The sequence below is a fragment of the Corythoichthys intestinalis genome, chromosome 5 (genome assembly GCF_030265065.1).
Source record: "Corythoichthys intestinalis isolate RoL2023-P3 chromosome 5, ASM3026506v1, whole genome shotgun sequence".
NCBI classification, from domain to species: domain Eukaryota; kingdom Metazoa; phylum Chordata; class Actinopteri; order Syngnathiformes; family Syngnathidae; genus Corythoichthys; species Corythoichthys intestinalis.
Window position 1 is genome coordinate 28,921,323 of NC_080399.1, and position 24,236 is coordinate 28,945,558.

The 24,236-nt window shown below is 39.6% G+C and overlaps 1 protein-coding gene across 1 annotated transcript in view; it reads right to left on the reverse strand.

Annotated features, from left to right (window-relative positions):
• Positions 1-1,088: 1,088 nt before the first annotated feature.
• Positions 1,089-24,236, reverse strand: part of LOC130916006 (copine-8-like) — a 112,989-nt gene continuing 89,841 nt past the window's right edge. The window contains exons 16-23 of the mRNA XM_057836332.1: positions 20,428-20,489; positions 20,255-20,301; positions 17,969-18,150; positions 12,623-12,750; positions 8,128-8,230; positions 7,732-7,789; positions 3,913-3,986; positions 1,089-3,222 (exon numbers count right to left, since the gene is read on the reverse strand). Coding sequence (XP_057692315.1) covers positions 3,010-3,222; positions 3,913-3,986; positions 7,732-7,789; positions 8,128-8,230; positions 12,623-12,750; positions 17,969-18,150; positions 20,255-20,301; positions 20,428-20,489 — 867 coding nt within the window. The 3' untranslated portion in view covers positions 1,089-3,009. The remainder of the gene's footprint in view (positions 3,223-3,912; positions 3,987-7,731; positions 7,790-8,127; positions 8,231-12,622; positions 12,751-17,968; positions 18,151-20,254; positions 20,302-20,427; positions 20,490-24,236) is intronic.

Consider the following 24,236-nt stretch of genomic DNA (forward strand, 5'->3'; position numbering starts at 1 on the left):
ACGAATGGAAGAACCCCGTCCGCCATTGCTGAGGTGTGCCGCCGCAGCACACAGCCAAAAGCAGCTAACATGACTGTTTACATTGGCTGACGCTGGGCTGCTATATGTATGCAAACACCCGAGTTATGGCGGCCAACCACTAGAGGGCCACGTACACAAATCTCTACTTGGATTCATCAATCAACGTAAACAGTAACGTTGGCTGTGTGCTGCTGGCGGCACACCTCAGCAATGGCAGACGGGGTACTTCCAGTTGCTTTGCTTGGATTAATCTATAAATAGTATCGGGGTCAATCACCAATTTTATGACAATACGATATCGAATATTTGGACAACATCACGGTATTTGGTGACATTGCTAAGTCTGCCACAATTCGTTTCAAGGGCCTCCGATCCATTTAATACGATATCAATTTTCATATGTATGTAGCGGAAAACACTCAGGCAACTTGAAGTTCCGCTCTGAGACCCCCAATTTGGCCAAATTTCAAAATTGTCCTATATGCATGTGTGATGCATCATTGGAAAGCTTAAAACCTCACTTTTCTGGGGAAAGAAAATTTTGAACAAGAAGGCATTTTAAACAAAAAAAATGTTTTTAAACAGCAAAACCCTAACTGGAGGCGAAAGCATACGAGAGCAGAATTAAAGACGGCACGATTTTAACGAGATATTATAGCGTACTTATCTTGTTTCGATCCCAAAACTCCATGTAGCGTGTATCGTCGAGTGTCAAGACACAGCTGTGAATGGCCACAGCCAGATTTTTTTTTTAGATTTTATGGGTGAAACATGGTGATATAACAAAGGTCGCGATGCAGAAATCGCAGGCAACAAGGAGTGGTTGAGATTTTCTTTTTCATATAATTAGCCTTTTAAACATTATTTTTCAATTATTTTTTTTGTTTGGATCGATTATTCATCATCTAACATATCGGGGAAAATGCGACAATAACAAAAAACATACAATTACCGGTAAGCGATAGTTATGAGGTAGATAGCCGTGACTTTTTTACAGACGCCAAATTTTTCATTGTGACGTAATTTGTTTAAAAGTTTAAAATATGCGATGGAATCATTTTTTAGAGTTGTTTTTTTTTTTTTTTTTTTTTTTTTTTCAAAGTAAATATTAGACATCAATTAATGATTCTAAGCTAAAAAAGACATATTGAATAATAAATTTAACTACTTACCTTCTTTTTATGGCTAGGTTGAAACAAAAGCGGTTGCGCAACGTCTGTAAACGGGGGTTTTCAGAGTAAAACGGACAAATCAAAAATAGTTCGGCGGCTTATTGAGCTATGAATCTGCTATGGCAGCATATAGACATATTGTTCTTTCAAACACAACAGTTGTTTTGGCTTAAAATACTGCAGTTTCTTTTAAAGAGGAGTGCAAGAGCAGAAACTGCGTTTTCAGTCTTGTCTGTTTTCCGCTTATTGATATCACATTTAACAAAATCAGTCATGTTTCACTTTAAGCCATACATTTGATTTTCTGATGTTTAAATTTGATTATTTTGATGTTGGTGACAATCTTGCAGCAGAAACATTTCAGACATTTGAATGAAAACCATTCTTTTTAATAAAATGGCATGGCTATAAGATGACGATGTTGATTGGTATTTTTGATAAAATTGACAGGATCTTTGCTTAACCGAGCAATGATTGATATATCGTAAACTCACCAATTTAATGATGACACAATAAAACATTGATTCTATGGGCAGTGACGACGATATTTGCCGATATCAAAGTCTGCCACAATTCAATTCGAAACAAGGGTATTTGATCTGTTTCAATTCAGAACAGTGCATCACTCGCTACAGCCGTAATATGTAGAACTTTTTGTAAACCTAATACTTGTCGTGATGTGATGAAAACTCACAGAGAATCTTTGTGCGAATCACTTAAAATGGGTTTCGTCACTTACTAAAGGTACTATATTGTGAGACATAAATTATATTCAGTTATCATCGACAGTCAGTTCCAAAGGTTGTCACAACTCACCAGAGTAACAACCGTTATGACGTCACTGACAATTACTAGCGTCTGGCGGTACCTCTGAGTAAGATGTATACTGTCATTTATGAATGGAATCATAAATTTTTATGGATGTTGGTAGTTCCAATAGGCATAAACTGTTACGATGGGTCTCATTAACTTACTGGCTGCTATTGACATTGCAAGATGTGGGTTCCATTTTGACTGGGAGGGTTGAGAGTAATACATTTTTTGTCACCCCCTCCCAGTCAGAATGGATCATCATCATCCATCTTCATCAATGGAGTTCTTGTTTTTCTCAAGAAAGGAATATTTCTAAATGCTACTACAACTTTAGGAGTCTCACTACTGGCTTCACTTCCTAGTTGTTGTTTTTTTGGGGAGGGGGGAGCAACCAATGTGTTAAAAATCAAGCCGCCAAAATTCAAAGGACTGAAAAAAAAGTCAGGTTTACATACTTTGGCAACACACTAAGAGGTAGGAAGACAAATGTTATGCAAACCAAAATTTTGATGACATGCTGCAGTCCTTTTATGAAGTCAAGGGTGTGAATTACTGCCTAGCCATGGTTCTAAAATGCCTTGTGGAAGAACGCTGCCAAAATGTAAGGCTGGTTCAAGTCGATGTGGCGGGACAAAGCCCTGAGTGCAGGATGACAGTGCATGCTTCTTTTAACTAGTACATGCTCCATTTAATATCAAATATGAAAAAAGTCACATACTGCATCCTCACATTGATTGGTAGTTTCCTCCTTTTCCAGGTCTCAACTTGTAAACATTTAAATATGGAGAGACACAATTTGGTGACAGAAGTGGGATCCCAAATACAGTCCCTTTCTTTCACAGTTCACAGCTTTTGAGCTCACGCCCTTAAACCAGTGACAATTCCCACTGTCAGTTCCGGAAGCATCCACCTGCACGGCATTCCGACAACGGCGGTCATCCGCCAGATTAAAAGCTTCCAGTGAAGATTTGGAAGAAGAAGAAGACGACGAGGCCTCGGAAGCTTAGATCCGGCTTACCCGTCTGGTGAGAAGAGGGTGGAGGGCCGGCGGGGGGCATGGTGTGTAAGGGGGTGGCAGCGGACCGGGTTTAATCCCCCGCGTCCTCATATAAGAAAGAAACTGGTCGGGAATTTCTGCCAGCACTTCCTTAGCCAGCCGGGCCATGCTGAGGATGTGATTGCCCCTGCGGTCGATGTAGTCCCGGAACGGAACAAACTGAAAGACCGTGTGAACAAAAACATGTAAAATCTATTTGAACTGTGCGAGAGAATTTTATTCATGCTTAAAACACAACCATTATACATTATATTTTGTATGCTTTTGCTATGCTTGTATGAGAACATTGTAGCAATAATCTGTTGAGTGTGCCTTCTCATGGCCTTGACTACTGCAGACTGTATCACCATATGCCCAAATATGGACTGTTATGTTCCTGTGTTTTTCAATATGCCCTGAATGAATACAAGGGAGGACTGTGGTTTCTTATCTTCGTTTTAGCCGGGACCGGTGTTTAAGGTCTCAGCTCAAAGATGTTTTTGTATGGAAAAATACCCAGGTTTGTGAGATGATGAGTTTCGTTTCTTAAGTAAGTTTCGGTTTTGTTTCTATAATGTTAACCCATAAATAGAGGCATCCCCTGCATTTCTCTTTTGTCCACATGCGGCGAGGCGCCTTATGCGTGGCTCCGCGTCTGTACCCGAGAGCTCTTGTACATAAAGTCGTCGAAGAAAAGCAATCCATGGTTGGGGTCATATTCATTTCTCTAAATCGAGCTATCGAGGTAACACTTGTCTTGGAGTTCAAAGTTGAATTTCCCTGACAAACTGGAAGAGTGAACGATTGTGTTTTTATCTCTGTGAAGTTTTTCTGCTGAGTCCTAAACAAGAGCCTGGGAATATTTCATACCTGAACAATGTCCCGTTCGGCGAAACGTCCTTGTGAAGAGATCCGCTCCTCATCGCCATCTAATTCAATCATTTCTAGGTGAGAAAAATCACATCGAAGGACACGTCATATAATATTTCATTTGCTCCATTCGCATTACAAAAGCACATGATTAACGGGTTCACTGCCATTTATCATCACAGTTATTATTCATTGCCAGCCCCTCCCATTTCAACTGTATTGGACATTTATCGCCATCACTGACACTGAAACATAATCAGTCACTTCCTTCCGACCCTCCCACTTCAAATAGAAAGGACTTCTATCTCCATCAATGTTTTTCAGTATACTTACCTCTGCCCATCACATCACTATAATTCACAAGAATATGTCTGCTTCTGCCAGTCCGGCATTAGTCGGAGAAGGAGTAAAGGCAGTCCCCGGGTTATAAATGAGTTCCCTTCCAAGGCTGGCGGCGTAACTCGAATGTCCGCATAGATCGGAATTAACCATTTAAGTACCCCGAATTACCCCGTAAACTTCAAAATAACTGTCCAAACACATGTATTATATGTCCCATTGATAAGATAAAGTAAAAAAATAAGATACTGTGAGGTAAGTCATGTTAAATGTCGTTATATTTAAGACTATTTCGGCTTAAAAAAATATTCGAGCTTTACTCGCGATCGAGTTGCCTTGCTGAGAAAAAAAAGGGCGCTGTGGAAAGAAGGACAGAGGCGAGCAAGGGGAGATATCATGGCTTCTCAGGTTGCCAGCATTGCCTCTCTTAACATGAGCCCGCTGTCCGAACTCAAAAAACCAGATCGGGAGTTGCAAGAGGAATCGGCGCCGGGGGAGAAGCAGCAGCAGCATGAGAACAAGGAAGTGGGACAAGACGCTGTCAGGAATTGCAGGACGGCGGAGACACTGCTGGGTGAGAAAGGGATCCTGACATGGTAAGAACTAGGTACTATTTCTGCGACAAAAAAAACAACAAAAAACAATTGGAAAACTGAATGGCAGACGAGACTCCGTAGTCGTTAAAGTCGAAATCACGCAAGTCTGGTATGTCGTAACCTGGGGACTACATGTATATATCTTTTTTTAAATGATTGGTTAAAAAATGATATTACAGAATTATTTAAAGGATTTTGAATTAGTACGGAGGATTTAAATGCTTTTTAGGGTTACTGTACAAGGCAAAATAAAAATTGTCAGTTTGGGGGTAAATTGTTTTTTTTTAAAATTTTTTATTTGGTCTTATGACAAGTACATTTGCTCTTATAAATTAGACTGTCAAAAAAAGTAGTCAAAACTTGAAATTTCCATCCATCCATCCATCCATCATCGAACGCTTAATCAGGGGTAGGGTCGCGGGTGTAGCAGCTTTAGCAGGGAAACCCAGACTTCCCTCTGCCCAGTCACTTCAACCAGCTCCTCCGGCAGGATCCCAAGCCATAGACATAGTCTCTCCAGCGTGTCATGGTGGAAAATAAGTATTTGGTCAATACCAAAACTCCATCTCAATACTTTGTTATGTACCCTTTGTTGGCAATAACGGAGGCCAAACGTTTTCTGTAACTCTTCACAAGCTTTTCACACACTGTTGCTGGTATTTTGGCCCATTCCTCCATGCAGATCTCCTCTAGAGCAGTGATGTTTTGGGGCTGTCGTTGGGCAACACGGACTTTCAACTCCCTCCACAGATTTTCTAAGGGGTTGAGATCTGGAGACTGGCTAGGCCACTCCAGGACTTTGAAATGCTTCTTAAGAAGCCACTGCTTTGTTGGCCTGGTTGTGTGTTTGGGATCATTGTCATGCTGAAAGACCCAGCCACGTCTCATCTTCAATGCCCTTGCTGATGGAAGGAGATTTTCACTCAAAATCTCTCGATACATGGCCCCATTCATTCTTTCCTTTACATAGATCAGTTGTCCTGGTCCCTTTGCAGAAAAACAGCCCCAAAGCATGATGTTTCCACCCCCATGCTTCACAGTGGGTATGGTGTTCTTCAGATGCAAATCAGTATTCTTTCTCCTCCAAAAACGAGAACCTGTGTTTCTACCAAAAAGTTCTATTTTGGTTTCATCTGACCATATCACATTCTCCAAGTCCTCTTCTGGATCATCCAAATGCTCTCTAGCGAACCGCAGACGGGCCTGGACGTGTACTGGCTTCAGCACGGGGACACGTCTGGCAGTGCAGGATTTGAGTCCCTGGCGGCGCATTGTGTTACTGATAGAGGCCTTTGTTACTGTGGTCCCAGCTCTCTGTAGGTCATTCACTAGGTCCCCCCCGTGTGGTTCTGGGATTTTTGCTCACCGTTCTTGTTATCATTTTGACGGCACGGGGTGAGATCTTGCATGGATCCCAGATAAAGGGAGATCATCAGTGGTCTTGTATGTCTTCCATTTTCTAATAATTGCTCCCACAGTTGATTTCTTTGCACCAAGCATTTTACCTATTGCAGATTAAGTCTTCCCAGCCTGGTGCAGGTCTACATTTTTGTCTCTGGTGTCCTTCAACAGCTCTTTGGTCTTGGCCATAGTGGAGTTTGGAGTGTGACTGACTGAGGTTGGGGACAGGTGTCTTTTATACTGATAATGAGTTAAAACAGGTGCCATTAATACATGTAACGAGTGGAGCCTCGTTAGACCTTGTTAGAAGAAGTTAGACCTCTTTGACAGCCAGAAATCTTGCTTGTTTGTCGGTGACCAAATATTTATTTTCAATTCTAATTTGGAAATAAATTCTTTAAAAATCAAACAATGTGATTTTCTGTTGTTTTTTTTTTTCACATTCTGTCGCTCATGGTTGAGGTTTACCCATGTTGACAAATACAGGCCTCTCTAATCTTTTCAAGTAGGAGAACTTGCACTATTGGTGGCTGACTAAATACTTATTTGCCCCACTGTAGGTGAGGGTAGGAACGGAGATTGACTGGTAAATCGAGAGCTTCGCATTCTGGCTCAGGTCCTTCTTCACCACTACAGACCAGCTGCACCGATCCGCCTGTCGATCTCTCACTCCCTCCATACTTGCATTCCTCCACTTGGGGCAGGATCTCATTCCCGACCTGGAGAGGGCACGCCACCCTTTTTCCGACTGAAATTTCAAGACAACCGATTTTACCTGAACTGGAGTTCAGTTTAGGTAAATATATACATTTCTTCAAGTGGGAATCAAACATGGGTCACCACAATTGCAGCGGAGGCGCATAGACAACTGAGCTAAGCACTCTGGCTGAGTGCCTCGTTACGAGGGTTCCGTTTTTGAAGCCATCGGGAGTAAGACAAAGGCCAAGTTCACGCATCTTATCATTTCAAGTTCAGTGTACTCAGAACTGTAAGTATGGCCCTCAACTCATTTATTGAAGTTCACAATATTAACTTGATGAAATAAGTTAGGAATACTAGACAAAGGTTATTTATAAGAACTTAAGAATTTCAGTTACTGTATATTTACTTAAAATTTTAAGTTAGCACGAGTTATGTTTTCAAAGTGTTAGGGTTTTTGTATATTGCATTTGGATTATGATAGATGTAAAATATCCCAAAATTGTGTGAAATTGGTAATACATATTCTGCTTTCTATAAATAAATATTCTACTGGTTGAATGTTGAATGTACTGCGACGTTACGTGGGAAATAGGCACTCGTCTTCCAGTATGACAATGGGGAATTTTCCCCTCAGCAATAGCGTGCCAGAAGAGCAACAATTATCGGGAAGAGGGCATGGAGAGAAGCCTTGTGCCATGTGGGAGTGGAGATAGCAAGTGTGGAATGGAGGATTAACGCCTAACACACACACACACAAGGGCACAATCTGCACACCGCTTACCATCAAATTCCGCTGGTCCGACCCCGACAATTATAATTGACATGGGCAGAGAGGCGGCCTGTGAGGGTGAGAGGAGAAAGAAGGCATCAAAGGCAAGTGAGGGATTTGGCACTGTTTGCTATCTTTGGCGCTGCAGGCTGTCAGTGAAATAGTGCCGCTAATTACTGGCTGAGCCCAGGAGAAAAAGGAAGCACCATTGTGAAAAAAAAAAATCCAAAATCAATCTGCTTTTTCTTTGTCGGCTAACTTTTCTCATTTTAATACTGATAGTTTTTGTGTCAAAAAAGCAGATGGGAAAACCCGCGACGAGTTACCAGTCATAAACATAGCAATTTAGCTTATTAAACCTTTTCACAAGTGTACAGTAGCAGACAGCATAATAACAAAAGTGCTTACATTGACGATAGACTCTTTGGTCTGAGCCATGTCAGTGATGACGCCGTCTGAGATGATGAGCAGGATGAAGTATTGAGAGCCGTCCGTCACTGCCGATGCGTACCTGCGATGGAGGCAATGGAAGGAAAAGATGGTAAAAGCAGACGTTCAGCCATTAAAACCAATTTGCGAGACATCTTTATTGAGTCCATTAAAAAAAAAAAAAAAAAGTTGCTTGAAAACTCTGCTCTTTTGGTTTGAAGTTCTGTTGTGAATACCATATTCAAGTACAGTAGTAAACATAAATGTCAAAGAGGCCATACCAGGAAAAGAGTAGTCTGCCATTTGCCACTTCAGGGTCATTTTCGCTATTGCCAGTGGTCCTTCAAAGACCAATTTGAGATTTTATAACTTGCCTATAATATTTAAATCATGGCAGAATGGCACCGCTGAATCGGGAAATATTTGATGTGCGTAGACTGGTGGCAAATTTTCATGATAAGTCAGTTGTGCACCTCAAACAAAAAAAATACAGTGTTAGCTCTACAATTTAAATCGGTCCAGGACTTGGGATAATGTCGAAATGGTTTTATGTCGAGCGGGATTTTACCATGAGAATACATTATAATTCATTTCATCCGTTACACAATCCCAAATCCTTAATAAGTACTGCAGGTACAATTACAAATAGCAATTACACATAGCAAAACAAATTAATTATGAATGCAAATCGGAATTATAATAATAATATTGTCATGCTTTTAATTGGTTCTGTGCCCGAGTGTGTCTTGTCCACAAGATTACCCATTGATTTCACCTGTTGTGGGGATGGAATAGTGCCAAAAGAAGTGAAGTCGTCAAATGAAAATTTTCCCTGTAAAATGACAAATTTTAACTTGTAAAAACAACTTGTATTCCCAAAATTTGCGTTGTTAAAAAAAACATGAAAAAAAGACAATGTAATAAATTGTTTGACAAGTTGTTGTTTTCTGTTTGCAAGTGATTTTTATTTTTTTGTTCTACGGGTGTTTGTTCTTTGCTACGGGTAAAAAATGACCAATTACAAGTGCACGAGTTTCTAACCCTTGTTGCTTTTTAAGAGACAAAAGTCAATTTTAACCAACCAATCAGAACGATTGTTCCTTCTTGACGGGGCCCCCCTCGCGGGCGCCTATTGGGACGGACTGTCCTCAATGCGCCATCACCACTGGTATGGGCGGGGAACAGCCCATACCACGGGTGTCATGGGTCGGTGGCAATGTCGGCAGCCCACCTGGCCAAGAATTCAAAACGAACTGTTACCGTGGATACCAGAATCATAAAAGATATTTCCCACCATAACTTAAGATCGTTTTTTTTGCAACTGGGTCCGTGAACATCCGCACCTCGTATCAATAAGTTTATTTAACACAAGAAAAGAAAAACGGCCTTAATTTATTTTTGTTTTTCCCAAGTTCTTGCTGCAGTCCTCCGGCTTCTTTTTCTGCAGCATCATTGGTCACCCTTAGTTATGCTTCTGCGGCAGACCTACGCCATCAAGGCAGACCCGATTTACGTCCCCCCGTCGTAGCCTGACGAGTACTTCCACAGAATCCTGACTCGGCGTCACGTTAACACGTGGTGACGCAAATGGACTGTGGTTGGTCCGCTCAGACTGTTGTTTCCAGTTCAGCGCGGAATCACCGCCATTTTCAATTATTGTGCTACACGCAAAAATAGACCAAGCAGACGAGAGTATCACCGAAGAGATCCGCAAGAACGACAACCTCTACAATGTCTCGTCAAGACATTATAAAGATTGCCAAATGGCAAGCATTTCGTGGAAGGAGATTGCTGAAAATACGGGCCTGGAGGTCAGCGAATGCATCAAAAATGGAAGAACCTCCGAGAGAAGTATGTGTGTGTTCGGAAGCGAATGGCCACATGAAGCGGTGACACAGTCGGCCAAAAACTCCTAGCATTTTATCACTTTATATCGTATTTTTGCTTGGTGCACTTTATCATTTATTGTGTACATATGTCCGCTGTGAGTCTGTGACTTATTACATTTTACACTTCAAGTTTAAGAAGAATAAAGCACAGGTTTGGTGTCAAAAGAGTTGTTTTGATATTTAATTTTCAACAACAGACAGTTCACACACTTGATACATCATCACTGATTGAGAGTGCCTCGGTGCTTTATGATAACGTGTTTAACATCAAGGTTGCCAATTCAGTTTGGGAACATAGCCGCCAAAAATCTGCTATGGCTTCCCACTGGCTGGTTGTGGGACATGGCAAAGTCATCGGACAAAACGCTGGACAAGGCAGCTTGCTAACTTCCACTCGATGCTAGAATTCGTAATGTAACTGCCATGTCTCTGTGCGGCATCAATAGTCGGACAGACCGCCTCCGCAACCATCTACTGCGCCTCAACATTTGTATGATCAACATTTGCTGTTCAATGTTGATGAGGTGAAGATCCACATTCAAGCGTTCCATCTCCTTTGGCATTCTAGTGTAGCCAGAAGAAAACTAGAGGAAGTCCTCAAGAGTCACCCACACTGTACAAACACAACGCCATGCTCCTCTAGTGGCTTGGCGGTGAATTACAGAGGAACTCGTTCCCTTGCAGCAGAACTATCGAATGCTCATTGACACCGTAGGGTCTACGCCGTCACCGCAACGCAGAAGCATAACTCAGGCTTTAGCCTTTTATTAGTTAGTGCCATTTTTTTATTGCATTCCTGCCTACATCGCCATTAATCGGTGTGCCAGAATGGAGTCGTACGTACCGTTTCGTGGTGGTAAATGTTTACTTTTCCGAAAAGATGGCATGACGATGGAGAAGGTCAGATGAATTTCTCAGGTGTGTTAATGCGAGGATTTGAAATAGCACTAGCTAATACTACAGCTTGCAGGCGCAGAATAAGACACAACAAAAGAAGGTCCTCTGGATTACGGCAAAGCAAACTTGGGGAGAACAAATAATGCTCATATTTTCTTTCCCCACTTGTGTTAAATAACGGGGCATTGGTTTAACGTTCATTTGTTTCTCAATTACGAATCGGTAAATAGAAGGATTTATTCCCCGTTTTTTGTTTGACACCATATAACGAAAAACAGGAATAGGCTTGTTTTGTCTTTCCCAAATCAGTAAAAATAATCAATGTTGTTAATCTTACTTTAAAAAAGTAATTAGTTACAGTTACAAATTACTTCTCACAAAAAGTAATTGAGTCAGTCACTCAGTTACCTCAACGTAAGAGTAATAAGCTACTCAGCAAAGTAACTGACGTTACTTTTCATGTTCTACACGTTATAACATGATCCATTCTATAATATCTTTCATATTAATATGTTTATATTAACTGATTGAATTGAACGGTCTTTTTCATTCCAAAAAGAAACACAGGTCACACTTTTTTAATTTTTTTTTGTTTAATTTCACCAATATAAGAGTGTAATGGTATGCAAATTTTAACTTTCAAATGCTGTGAGAAAAAAAGCCTTTTTGTTTTTTCCTGTAGTTCTGAACCCGCACCAAACCGTGACCCAAGTACCGAAGTATGTACTGAACTGTGATTTGTGTGTACCCTTAAACCCCTAATATGCGTAGATATATTTTTCAATATGCAGGTAAGGCTCTGAGTCTCTTCCCTTTCTATCTTTACTCTTGTTTTATTATAAGTTTAGGGCAAATGACTATTTTTAGTAATAAAAAACAAAAACAATTATTATATTTTAGCATCTACAAGGACAACGCCCACTTGGTGATGATAATGCTTACTCAACAGGAAAACAGTCCATTATTTTCAGTTAATTGTACCCACCTGAACGCCACGAACTGTATGTAAAAAAAAAAAAAAAAAAGTTGCACAAGAGTTTAAGCGGACACTCAAGCTCGCCACGCTAAATGCTAATGCTAGCGAGACCGCAAGTGCTATGCTAACGCTCTGAGTCACCTATCATCGCGTTTGCAACGGCATCACAACCCCCTTACCCCCCCTCCCGCTCTGCTCTCTCCGTGTCTCTCCGACATCTCTCGCGTGACGCTAGTTGCATCGTTAAACCAAATTGTAGTAACACACGTCTTCACATCCTCGGTAACGGCGTTGCAAAAATGGGAATAGTAATGAATTAGATTACTCACTACAGACAAAAATAAAGCCGTTATTAACAAAACTAGAAATAATGAATTTCCAAAATGTTGACTTGTCCTAGGTATTTTGCTAAATTGCGACCAAACTAAGCCAAACCAAACTGCAACCTCTTCTTTATTATTCACTCTACAGTTGCACTCTGATCACAGCCTTTCAACAAACTGTCTCAACCAAGACAAAGGGATTTCTTTTTAATCGAGCTCCGCCCACATTACACGTGATGCATCTTGAAAGTGACCGTACACAATGTATACCAACAAAACAGATGAGCCAAACTAAATTGCAAACTTTTGAAATTTCATCAATGTGTGTGGGTGGAGCATGGCGATGAAGTTTGATGATTGGTGATAAAACCTGAAAGCCTAATTAGTACCTGGCCACGTGGTTGATGACCGGGGAGAAGTGGGTGGGCCCGTAGAGACGCACTGACTTGAGACTCTGATAATAAGCCTCCATCACGCCCTCGATGCCGCTACAATACGGATTCTGCGGGTTGCCATTCTGCACGTGCAAGCACACACACAAAAGTAATGATGAAATAAAGTGGCAACTCTTCAGCTAACCGTGCTGTATTACAATATATATTCGGTGGTTTTGACAGTGACAGATGTCCAATCCATGTGAACTGGAGAAGCTCGCGGTAAATATCCTTTGCCAACCCTCCCAGTTAAAATGGTTTGGACTTCTGTCGCCATCAATCGCAGCCACTGAGTTAAGCACTCCATATGTGAGAAGCTTTCAAAACTCCACATTAGAAGTGTGCAACTACCCCACTGCTCTGTTCTCACTGGCCCAAAGAAAATTGTAAAAGTATCGTTGAATATAGCCCGCACAAGAAGCTTAAATTCAGCCTACATTCTCTTGCACTTCTCAGCTTTACCACTAGATGGAGCTAGTCACATAGACAGTGCCTCTCCATTAGCTTAGGGTCAAAACCTGACGGCATATTGAATTCAATACAGAAACTGTGTAGAATTTCTATGTTTTGTTTCACATAAACAAACCTAAATTTAAAAAAAAAGCAATGTGGTACATTAAGCAATTTTAGTTCTATTTTTTTTTTAAACTTCTTTTGCGGTCGCTGGAAATTTCCTCTTTGTTATGTAAAGCTTGTTTCAGTAGTGTAAATAAATAAATAAATAAATAAATATTAGGGCTGTCAAAATTATCACGTTAACGGGCGGTAATTAATTTTTTAAAATTAATCACGTTAAAATATTTGACGCAATTAACGCACATGCCCCACTCAAACAGATTAAAATGACAGCAGAGTGTAATGTCTGCTTGTTACTTTTTTTTTGGGTGTTTGGCGCCCTCTGCTGGTGCTTGGGTCCAACTGATTTTATGGCTTTCAGCACCATAAGTGACCATGGTGTAATTATTGACATCAACAATGGGGAGCTATTAGTTAATTTTTTGATTGAAAATTTTACAAATTTTAATAAAACTAAAACATTAAGAGGGGTTTTAATAGAAAATTTCTATAACTTGTACTCACATTTATCTTTTAAGAACTACAAGTCTTTCTATCCATGGATCGCTTTAACACAATGTTAATAATGTTAATGCCATCTTGTTGATTTATTGTTATAATAAACTAATACAGTACTTATGTACCGTATGTTGAATGTATATATCCGTCTTGTGTCTTATCTTTGCATTCCAACAATAATTTACAGAAAAATATGGCATATTGCATAGATGGTTTGAATTGCTATGAATTACGATCAATTAATTTTTAAGCTGTAATTAACACGATTAAAAATTTTAATGGTTTGACAGATATACAGTATATATCCGTAGTAAGCTGGGATAGGCTCCTGCAGCTCCGCGACCCTTGTGAGGAAAGGCAGCATGGAAAATGAATAATATAAATTGTCGTCTCGGCCACCCGGGCGGTATGGTCTCTCCTTTCAAGCTCGGGTCTACCAGAGGCCTATATATATATATATATACTGTGGGGAGAACAAGTATTTGATGCTGCCAATGGGTTTTCCCATTGTAAGTGTATCAAATACTTATATATATATATATATATATACAGTATATATACACAGCACTGTGCAAAAGTTTTTGGCAGGTGTGACAAAATGATGTAAACTAAGAATGCTTTCAAAAATATAAACAATGATTGTTTATTTTTATCAATTTACAAAATGCAAAGTGAGTGAACAAAAGAAAAATCTAAATCAAATCAATATTTGGAGTTACCACCCTTTGCCTTCAAACCAGCATCAATTCTTATAGGTACACTTGCAAAGAGTCAGGGATTTTGTAGGATTAGTCAGGTGACTGAGGACAAGACTGAGTCCAGCAACAAGACACAAGTTAGTTATACTGCATCAGCAAGGTCTCTACTAGACAAAGATTTCAAAGCAGACTGGGATTTCAAGATGTGCTGTTCAAGCTCTTTTGAAGAAGCACAAAGAAACGGGCAACGTTGAGGATCGTAGACGCAGTGGTCGGCCAAGGAAACTTAGTGCAGCAGATGAAAAACACCTCAAGCTTATTTGCCTTCGAAATCGGAAGTTGACCAGCAGTGCCATCGCCTCAGAACTGGCAGAAACCAGTGGGACCCAGGTACACCCATCAACTGCCCGGAGAAGTCTGGCCAGAAGTGGTCTTCAGGGAAGAGTTGCAGCCAAAAAGCCATACCTCCGACATGGAAACAAGGCCAAGCGACTCGACTATACACGAAAACATAGGAACTGGGGTGCAGAAAAATGGCAGCAGGTGCTCTGGACTTATGAGTCAAAATTTGAAATATTTGGCTGTAGCAGAAGACAGTTTGTTCGCCGAAGGGCTGGAGGGCGGTACAATAATGAGTGTCTGCAGGCAACAGTGAAGCATGGTGGAGGTTCCTTGCAAGTTTGGGGCTGCATTTCTGCAAATGGAGTTGGAGATTTGGTCGGGATTAATGGTGTCCTCAATGCTGAGAAATACAGGCAGATACTTATCCAACATGCAATACCATCAGGGAGGCGTATGATTGGCCCCAAATTTATTCTGCAGCATGACAACGACCCCAAACATACAGCCAATGTCATTAAGAACTATCTTCAGCGTAAAGAAGAACAACAAATCCTGGAAGTGATGGTCTAGCCCCCACAGAGCCCTGATCTCAACATCATCGAGTCTGTCTGGGATTTCATGAAGAGACAGAAGGATTTGAGGAAGCCTACATCCACAGAAGATCTGTGGTTAGTTCTCCAAGATGTTTGGAACAACCTACTGTACCAGCCGAGTTCCTTCAAAAACTGTGTGCAAGTGTACCTAGAAGAATTGATGCTGTTTTGAAGGCAAAGCGTGGTCACACCAAATATTCATTTAATTTAGATTTCTCTTCTGTTCATTCACTGCATTTTGTTAATTGATGAAAATAAACTATTAACACTTCCATTTTTGAAAGCATTCTTAATTTACAGCATTTTTTCACACCTGCCTAAAACTTTTGCACAGTACTGTATATATATATATATACACACATACAGTCATGTGAAAAAATTAGGACACCCCATGAAATATTCAGTTCTTTATTAAGAAATGTTCACATATCAATGTCTGATCCGGTTTTTCTTGATCTCTGGAAAAGAAAATGATTTAATTTCAGGTAAACAACAAAAATTAACATTGTTTTGCTCATTAAACCAAATATATAAACAAAAATGCATATTCTAACTGAGGAAAAAGTTAGGACACCCTACCACCTAATAGCTAGTGTTACACCCTTTGTCTGAAATTACTTTAGTGAGACGCTTTTTGTAGCCATCTACCAGTCTTTGACATCGGTCTGAAGACAGTTTGCCCTACTCCTCAACTCAGAATACTTTCAGTTGTGAGATGTTTGAGGGGTTTCTTGCATGTAAAGCCCGTTTCAAGTCACCACACAGCATCTCAATGGGATTAAGATCTGGGCTTTGACTCTGCCATTGCAGGGCTCCCTTCTTTTTTAGCCAGTCCTTGGTGGATTTACTGGTATGTTTTGGGTCATTGTCATGTTGGAGAGTCCAGTTTTTCACAGATGATCTCACATGTTCCTCAAGCACGCTCTGATACAAGTACAAATTAACGGTGGATTCTATGATGGTAAGCTGGCCAGGTCCTGCTGAAGCAAAGCGTCCCCAAACCATGACACTTCTACCTCCATGCTTCACAGTTGGTATGAGGTTCTTTTCCTGGAATGCTGTGTTGGGTTTACATCAAACATGTCCTCTGTTCTCGTGTCCAAATAATTCAATTTTAGATTAATCTGTCCAAAGAATATTATTCCAGAAGTCCTGGTCTTTGTCTACATTCACTTTGGCAAACCTCAGTCTGGCCTTCATGTTCTTCTTGGAGAGCAAAGGTTTCCTCCTTGCACACCACCCAGGAAGGTTAAACTTGTGAAGTCTCTTTCAGATTGTAGAGGCATGCACTTTCACATCAACAGTAGCAAGAGCCTGCTGTAGGCATCATGATGATATTTTAGGGTTTTCTGGAGACTTCTTTCAGCATCTAGCGGTCTGCTCTCGGGGTGAACTTGCTAGGAAGGCTAGACCTGGGCATGTTGCCAGTTGTTTTGAATGTCCTCAATTTGGAGACTATTTTCTGGACAGTGGAATGGCTGGTTTTATAATTTTGAGATCTTTTGAAATCCCTTACCAGAGTCATAAGCGTCTACAGTCTTCTTTCTGAAGGCCTCAGACAGCTCTGTTGCTCTTACCATGGTGTTTTCTCTCACATCATCAGTCAGTCACTGTTAAAAGTATTCTGCGTTGAGGAGTGGGGCAAACTTTCTTCAGACCAATCTCAAAGACTGATAGATGGCTACAAAAGCGTCTCACTGAAGTTATTTCTGCCAAACGGAGTAAAACTAGCAATTATGTGGTAGGGTGTCCTAACTTTTTCCTCAGTTAGATTGTGCATTTTTGTTGATAAATATTTGGTTTAATGAGTAAAACAATGTTAATTTTTGTTATTTACTTGTCATTAAATCACTTTCTTTTCCAGAGATTAAAAAAAATAATAAAAAATAAAATAAAATATCAGACATTGATACGTGAACATTTCTTAATAGGGTGAATATTTTTTTCACATGACTGTATATAATATAATATATTATATATATCCTTATACCTCTAGATTATTTTGTTGCTTGTAGCCTTTAATTCATTTACTGCCATTGACAGTTATACACATCAAATCCATTTCAACTGGGAAGGCTGGCATTGAGTAATCATCTTTTTTATGCAATTCGGAGCCTCTGTTTGACAAATGAAAGAGCAAGGATTTGAAGCTGGCACTTACATCCTTTGGACAAATGAAAGTGCAAGGATTTGATGCTGGCCCTTACCTCCTTTGAATTTTCTGAAAGCGCCCCTTGGAAAAAAGATTCAAATACCCTTGCTCTCGTGTAAGGACACTACATATTCAAATCCACTATAGGAGGATAATTTAAGTGGCGAAATGAACGTATACGCGCCTGTTAGCACTAACGCCTCTGGAGAAACATCTGGAAGAAAGAGCAGATGAGCAGATGCTATCTGCATTCGAGATGGAAATTCAGACTTCTGATTAACATAAATGACATCATCCTTAAACTGCCAGTGACATTTAAGAATTTGGTTGCTAATTCAGCCAATAAAATTACCTTCACGGAGCAATATGAGAATCTCCATCTGTCCCACATCAATAAAGTAGTTGTAATCAACTTGACTTTTATGAGATTGAGTGTCCTCACCAGAGCGAACTCGTGTGAGACGCGTCCGTCAGGCGGCAGCTTGGCTCCGAAGCCGAGCGCCGGGAACATCTTGTCGCTGTCGTAGTCCTGGATGATCTCTCCCACCGCCCGTAGCGCCATAGCGTAGTCGTTCAGCTGGTATGGGCTCATGTAGTGCAAAGAGGTGGGCTGCGACGGGTTGCCTGTAGAAAAATACATTTTTCAACATTCCAAATTGACAGCCCCAAAAGTACCCCATAAATGATCACCCCGTCCCTTTAATATACTGCAATTCTCACACTAGATTTTGTAACAAAAACTCGCCGTGGCATCGAGCCAAAATGTCGGGAATAAAACAATAATGCTCCTAATATCATCGTCTGTTTGTGTAATCACACCAACCAGCGGCTGCATGACGAGGAGACACATGTGCACGTGGCCCCTAAAGTTAATTATGTTTAATAACTCTTGCTGCTGCTACTCGGGTTTGCCCTCAAGGCACCTCATAAAGCCTCACAAGAGAAATATTATCAGTTCTTCATATTGGGAAGTTGGAAAAACTAGTGCAAGACACTTTTTCTTTTTGATGGCCCCGCAGAAATTGGTAACAGTGATGGAAAAGTAGATATTTAATGTAAATTTGCTTATGTTTTAATAATGGTGTCTCATTTGTATCCGTATAAACTTTTTCATTTAAACTTTCCATTGGCTGCAAAGGACAAGGATTGATGTCCAATCCATTTTAACTGGGAGTGTCAGAGTATTTTTTTGTGGTAGTTTGCAGACTACCACATGTGTCATAACTCATAGCCCTGAAATTAAAATGGACGTCTATCCCTGTTGACACTGGTAAATGTACTAAAATATACTTTGTATATACAGTATGTAAATATACAGAGCATGTTAAAAATCCTCCCTTCTGATGCCATTTTAGCTCTAGTACCCAAAAATTCAGGGAAATATCGATCTCTTAAACCTTTATTGGGAAAGTGATTTTTTTTTACAAGTGTGGCTTACATGACCCAAAACGTAAAATTCTAAATTATACCTCTATCATTTAAAAAAAAAAATTATTATTACCGTATTTTTCGGACTGTAAGTCGCACCTGAGTATAAGTCGCACCAGCCCAAAAATGCCCAATGAAGAGGAAAAAAACATACAAGTCACACCGGAGTATAAGTCGCATTTTGGGGGGAAATTTACTTGATAAAATCCAAAACAATGAACAGTTATGTCATCTTGAAAGGCAATTTAAAATAAAAATACAATAGAGAACAACGTGCTGAATAAGTGTACAGTATGATGATACATGGTGCACGAACAACGAAATCGAACGTGGCTGGTATGTTAACGTAACATAGCTATTGAGTTATTCAGATAACTATAGCAAAAAAAAAACATGCTAACAAGTTCACCAAACCATCAGTGTCACTCCAAAACACCAAAATAACTTGTGAAATGATATGATAATGTGTTAACAATTTCAAACATAAGTCGCTCCACAGAAAAAGTCGCACCCCCAGCCAAACTATGAAAAAAAAAAACTGCGACTTAGTCCGAAAAATACAGTAACCATTATTGTATTTGAAATATATTTTTTTAAGGATAAATAAAAAGATTAATGTTGACAAAAAATAAAACAGCATTAAACTCATTGCTTGCTATTGACAACAATAGACGTCCAGTTCATTTTGAATGGGAGGATTGACTGTATATGTTCATGCGTCAGTCCCATTGATGGAGCCAAATAAGTTGAAACTTTCATGCACAAATTAAGATTTTTTTTTTTTCCTTCTTAAATGTTTATTTTACATTTCTAGTGGTCAGTTGTCTCAAACTTGTGGCCCATGGGCCAATTGCGGCCCACGGGACAATGTTTTGCTTCCCCCTTTGATATATAATTGGAGTATTAATTGAAGGATACATTTTTTTTAGGGGGGACAACATATAAATAGTAATACAGTCAATAAGAATTTAAAAAATGCCTCCCTCCCAAACTAAAATAATAAAAAATCATTTAAAAACATTAATTAAATCAAATTGTAATTAATTGGAAAAAATGAAAGAAGAATCTATATCAATTATCCATTTAATCCCAAACCATTTCTGAAAAGACGGGGGCGATTGCGATTTTTAGGAGAATATTAAAAGTGGCTCGGCATGTCGGAGTGACAATTAATTAAAATGTCACTCAACTTTATCTGCCATTTAAAACAAAAGCAAGCGATGCCAATCTTGAAGGCATAAATGATAAGGGCGGCCCAGCGTGTTGCCTTCCGTCACTTCAAGTGAGAACACGCACTCACCGTTTGACGCCGTGAAATCGATCGCCACTGTGAAATTAATCTGCGTCCTGCAAAGACAAAAAAAGACTCAATATGAATTCTGAGCCAACCATTGGCAACACATGGAGCTGTTGGAAAGGCCCGCAATTAAGAGACAAGTTTACGCTCGCCTGTCTATCTTCATTTTGGCTTACCCGCCTCGGATGTAGTCCAAGAAGGACAGCTCGGTGTCCACCAAGCACGATAGCAGGGTCACCTGCAACACAACATAACTTGTTATATTCATCAGCAAGGACCAATATTTCAACTTTGGAAGTTATACTTTGCCATACACAGTAATTTTCTATTATTTTGCCCACACATTTTTACCACCATTAGACAGTGTTTCTTAACCTACATATTTTCCATTGGGAAAATCTAATGGCACACCAGGAAACAAAAATGTCATAAATCAAATCATATCAAATTTATTTATAAATAGTTGCTTGATTATATTTTTTGACATGTAGTCCAAGACCAAGTCATGGTTCTGTTGTCACTTTGAGATGAGATACCGTACATTGGTTGGTAAGTACTGATACTAAGAATATTATTCACAGTGCTTAATTTTTAGTAACAAAATCGTAAAAATTACATTAATTCCTTCAAACGGAATCTAATTATGATTCAATTTTTAAATGAGTTTATTTAGGTGATGCATTACTGAAAGAAGTCCAGTTAATTTTTTAAAAAATATAATAAAGCCTTTTCAGATGCCCTTATTGTGCACAATAAAATGATGTGTTTCTTTTGCAAGTAAGAAGAAAATGATCGTTGTAATTTATAGACAAGTTTTCCAAGCGAAAATTGGGAGGCGCCATTTTCTGCTCTGGACTTCCGGTTTAGACAGAACACTATGAACTGCGGTTGAAGTCGACAAAGTTTTAAACAGCCAAATCAAACCAGAGGAACCCACAGAATCTCCAAAAATGGATTCACCACGACATAGATGAGACTCGGGGACTGTCTGTGCTGTGCTTGGTTGTCTGAACTCCCGGAAGCAACTCTTTATATGCTTGGAAGTGGAATGTTTTTAACAGCGTCCAGCTTCACATCTCCAGTGTTGATCTACCTTGCCATATGCCTTAAACTGAACAGACAATAAATTAAGGATGTGCTTTAAAGCTAAAGGATCCACCTAAAAGATTGCATGTTTTTTCTTATCACTTCACTGATCGTTCGTGGACAAAATTCTTACAATCTGTGCAGCCTGTGTTAACATGGGCTGTAGGCAGCTTGAGTGACCAAAATGAGGTAAAATTTCAATGTTACAGTTGCCGAATGCAGAAGGGCTGACACGGATTTTGTTGTTACAAGGAAATAATACAAGATATTGTTCATCTGGTTAGATTATAGTTATGGTTCTATATTATGAGCACATGTACATATAAACACAAATAGTATGTCTTTCTTTTTTTTAATTGCAGATATTGAGGGCAAGAAAACTTTTGGACAACATGATTCCATTTCTTGTTTTATTTTAAAAAATGGTGCATGTGCAAAACATGTCAATAAATAACAATTTATAAAACCATTAGAAAAATATTATCCAATATGAACTGTGCATTCTCAAGACACAAATCATTAAATTTGTATTTACCCATGTATGTAACTACTGTAAATTGTTCTGCTAAGTTTTGTCAGCTATGAGTTTAAATTGCCAACACGTAACTGTACGCGCAGAACAAAACCTACTTGTGTTCGATTCAGGCCAGGTAGCACAGGTAGTTCCGCTTTGTAGTTACGTTATAGGGTCCTCAGAAATCAAAACATTTAAAAGTGAGACTGAAACTTATTCATGTTCTGAATAAAAGTAAGGTTAATAGATTTTTAAGACCTTTCAAAATTGTATTTAGGACCTTTTATGAGATTTTAGGAGAGGTTTATACATTTTAAGGCCTTAAACGCAAATTATTGGATTAAAGACTTTTTTTTTTTTTTTTTAAGACTTTGTAAGGCCCCGCGTATAACCTGTTCATATAATACAGTATATACTGTATTTATTAATCATTATTGTATTATTTTTTTATAATCATCAGCTCATCACACATGGACATATAAACACAAATAGTATGTCATTCTTTTTTTGATATTGATCGCAAAACTTTTGGACAACATGATTCCATTTATTGTTTTATTTAAAACAATTGGTGCATGTGCAAAACAGTCTATAAATCACAACTTATAAAATTATTAGAAAGATATTAACGAAGGTGGAGCATCAGTCGAGCCTTCCGTCATCAAGGTAGAATGCACATAGTCTCGATATACAGTGGAGCAAATAAGAATTTAGTCAACCACCAATTTGCAAGTTCTCCTACTTGAAAAGATTAGAGAGGCCTGTAATTGTCAACATGGGTAAACCTCAACCATGAGAGACAGAATGTGGGAAAAAAAACAGAAAATCACATTGTTTGATTTTTAAAGAATTTATTTCCAAATTAGAGTGGAAAATAAGTATTTGCTCACCTACAAACAAGCAAGATTTCTGGCTGTCAAAGAGGTCTAACTTCTTCTAACGAGGTCTAACGAGGCTCCACTCGTTACCTGTATTAATGGCACCTGTTTTAACTCATTATCAGTATAAAAGACTCCTGTCCACAACCTCAGTCAGTCACACTCCAAACTCCACTATGGCCAAGACCAAAGAGCTGTCGAAGGACACCAGAGACAAAATTATAGACCTTCACCAGGCTGGGAAGACCGAATCTGCTATAGGTAAAATGCTCGGTGTAAAGAAATCAACTGTGGGAGCAATTATTAGAAAATGGAAGACCTACAAGACCACTGATAATCTCTCTCGATCTGGGGCTCCATGCAAGATCTCACCCCGTGGTGTCAAAATGATAACAAGAACGGTGAGCAAAAATCCCAGAACCACACGGGAGGACCCAGTGAATGACCGCCAGAGACCACAGTAACAGGCTACTAATAGGCTACTATTAGTAACACAATGCGCCGCCAGGGACTCAAATCCTGCCAGACGTGTCCTTCTGCTGAAGAAAGTACACGTCCAGGCCCGTCTTCGGTTCGCTAGAGAGCATTTGGATGATCCAGTAGAGGACTGGGAGAATGTGTTATGTTCAGATGAAACCAAAATAGAACTTGTTGGTAGAAACGCAGGTTCTTGTGTTTGGGGGAGAAAGAATACTGAATTGCATCCGAAGAACACCATACCCACTGTGAAGCATGGAGGTGGAAACATCATGCTTTGAGGCTGTTTTTCTGCAAAGGGACCAGGACAACTGATCTGTGTAAAGGAAAGAATGAATGGGGCCATGTATCGAGAGATTTTGAGTGAAAATCTCCTTCCATCAGCAACGGCATTGAAGATGAGACTGGGTTCAGCATGACAATGATCCCAAACACACAGCCAGGGCAACAAATGAGTGGCTTCGTAAGAAGCATTTCAAGGTCCTGGAAGTGGCCTAGCCAGTCTCCAGATCTCAACTCCATAGAAAATCTGTGGAGGGAGTTGAAAGTCCGTGTTGCCCAACGACAGCCCCAAAACATGCTCTAGAGGAGATCTGCATGGAGGAATGGGCCAAAATACCAGCAACAGTGTGTGAAAAGCTTGTGAAGAGTTACAGAAAACGTTTGGCCTCCGTTATTGCCAACAAAGGGTACATAACAAAGTATTGAGATGGAGTTTTGGTATTGACCAAATACTTATTTTCCACCATGATTTGCAAAGAAATTCTTTAAAAATCAAACAATGTGATTTTCTGTTTTTTTTCCCCCACATTCTGTCTCTCATGGTTGAGGTTTATCCATGTTGACAATTACAGTCCTCTCTAATATTTTCAAGTGGGAGAACTTGCACAATTAGTGGTTGACTAAATACTTATTTGCCCCACTGTATGTCCATCAACGTAAGTGTTGTTGTAAGGCACATCAAGTTGTCTTCCCTTGCTTAAAAGCGTTTTCCACCTGTAAACAAACGAACAAAAACGTATAACACTTA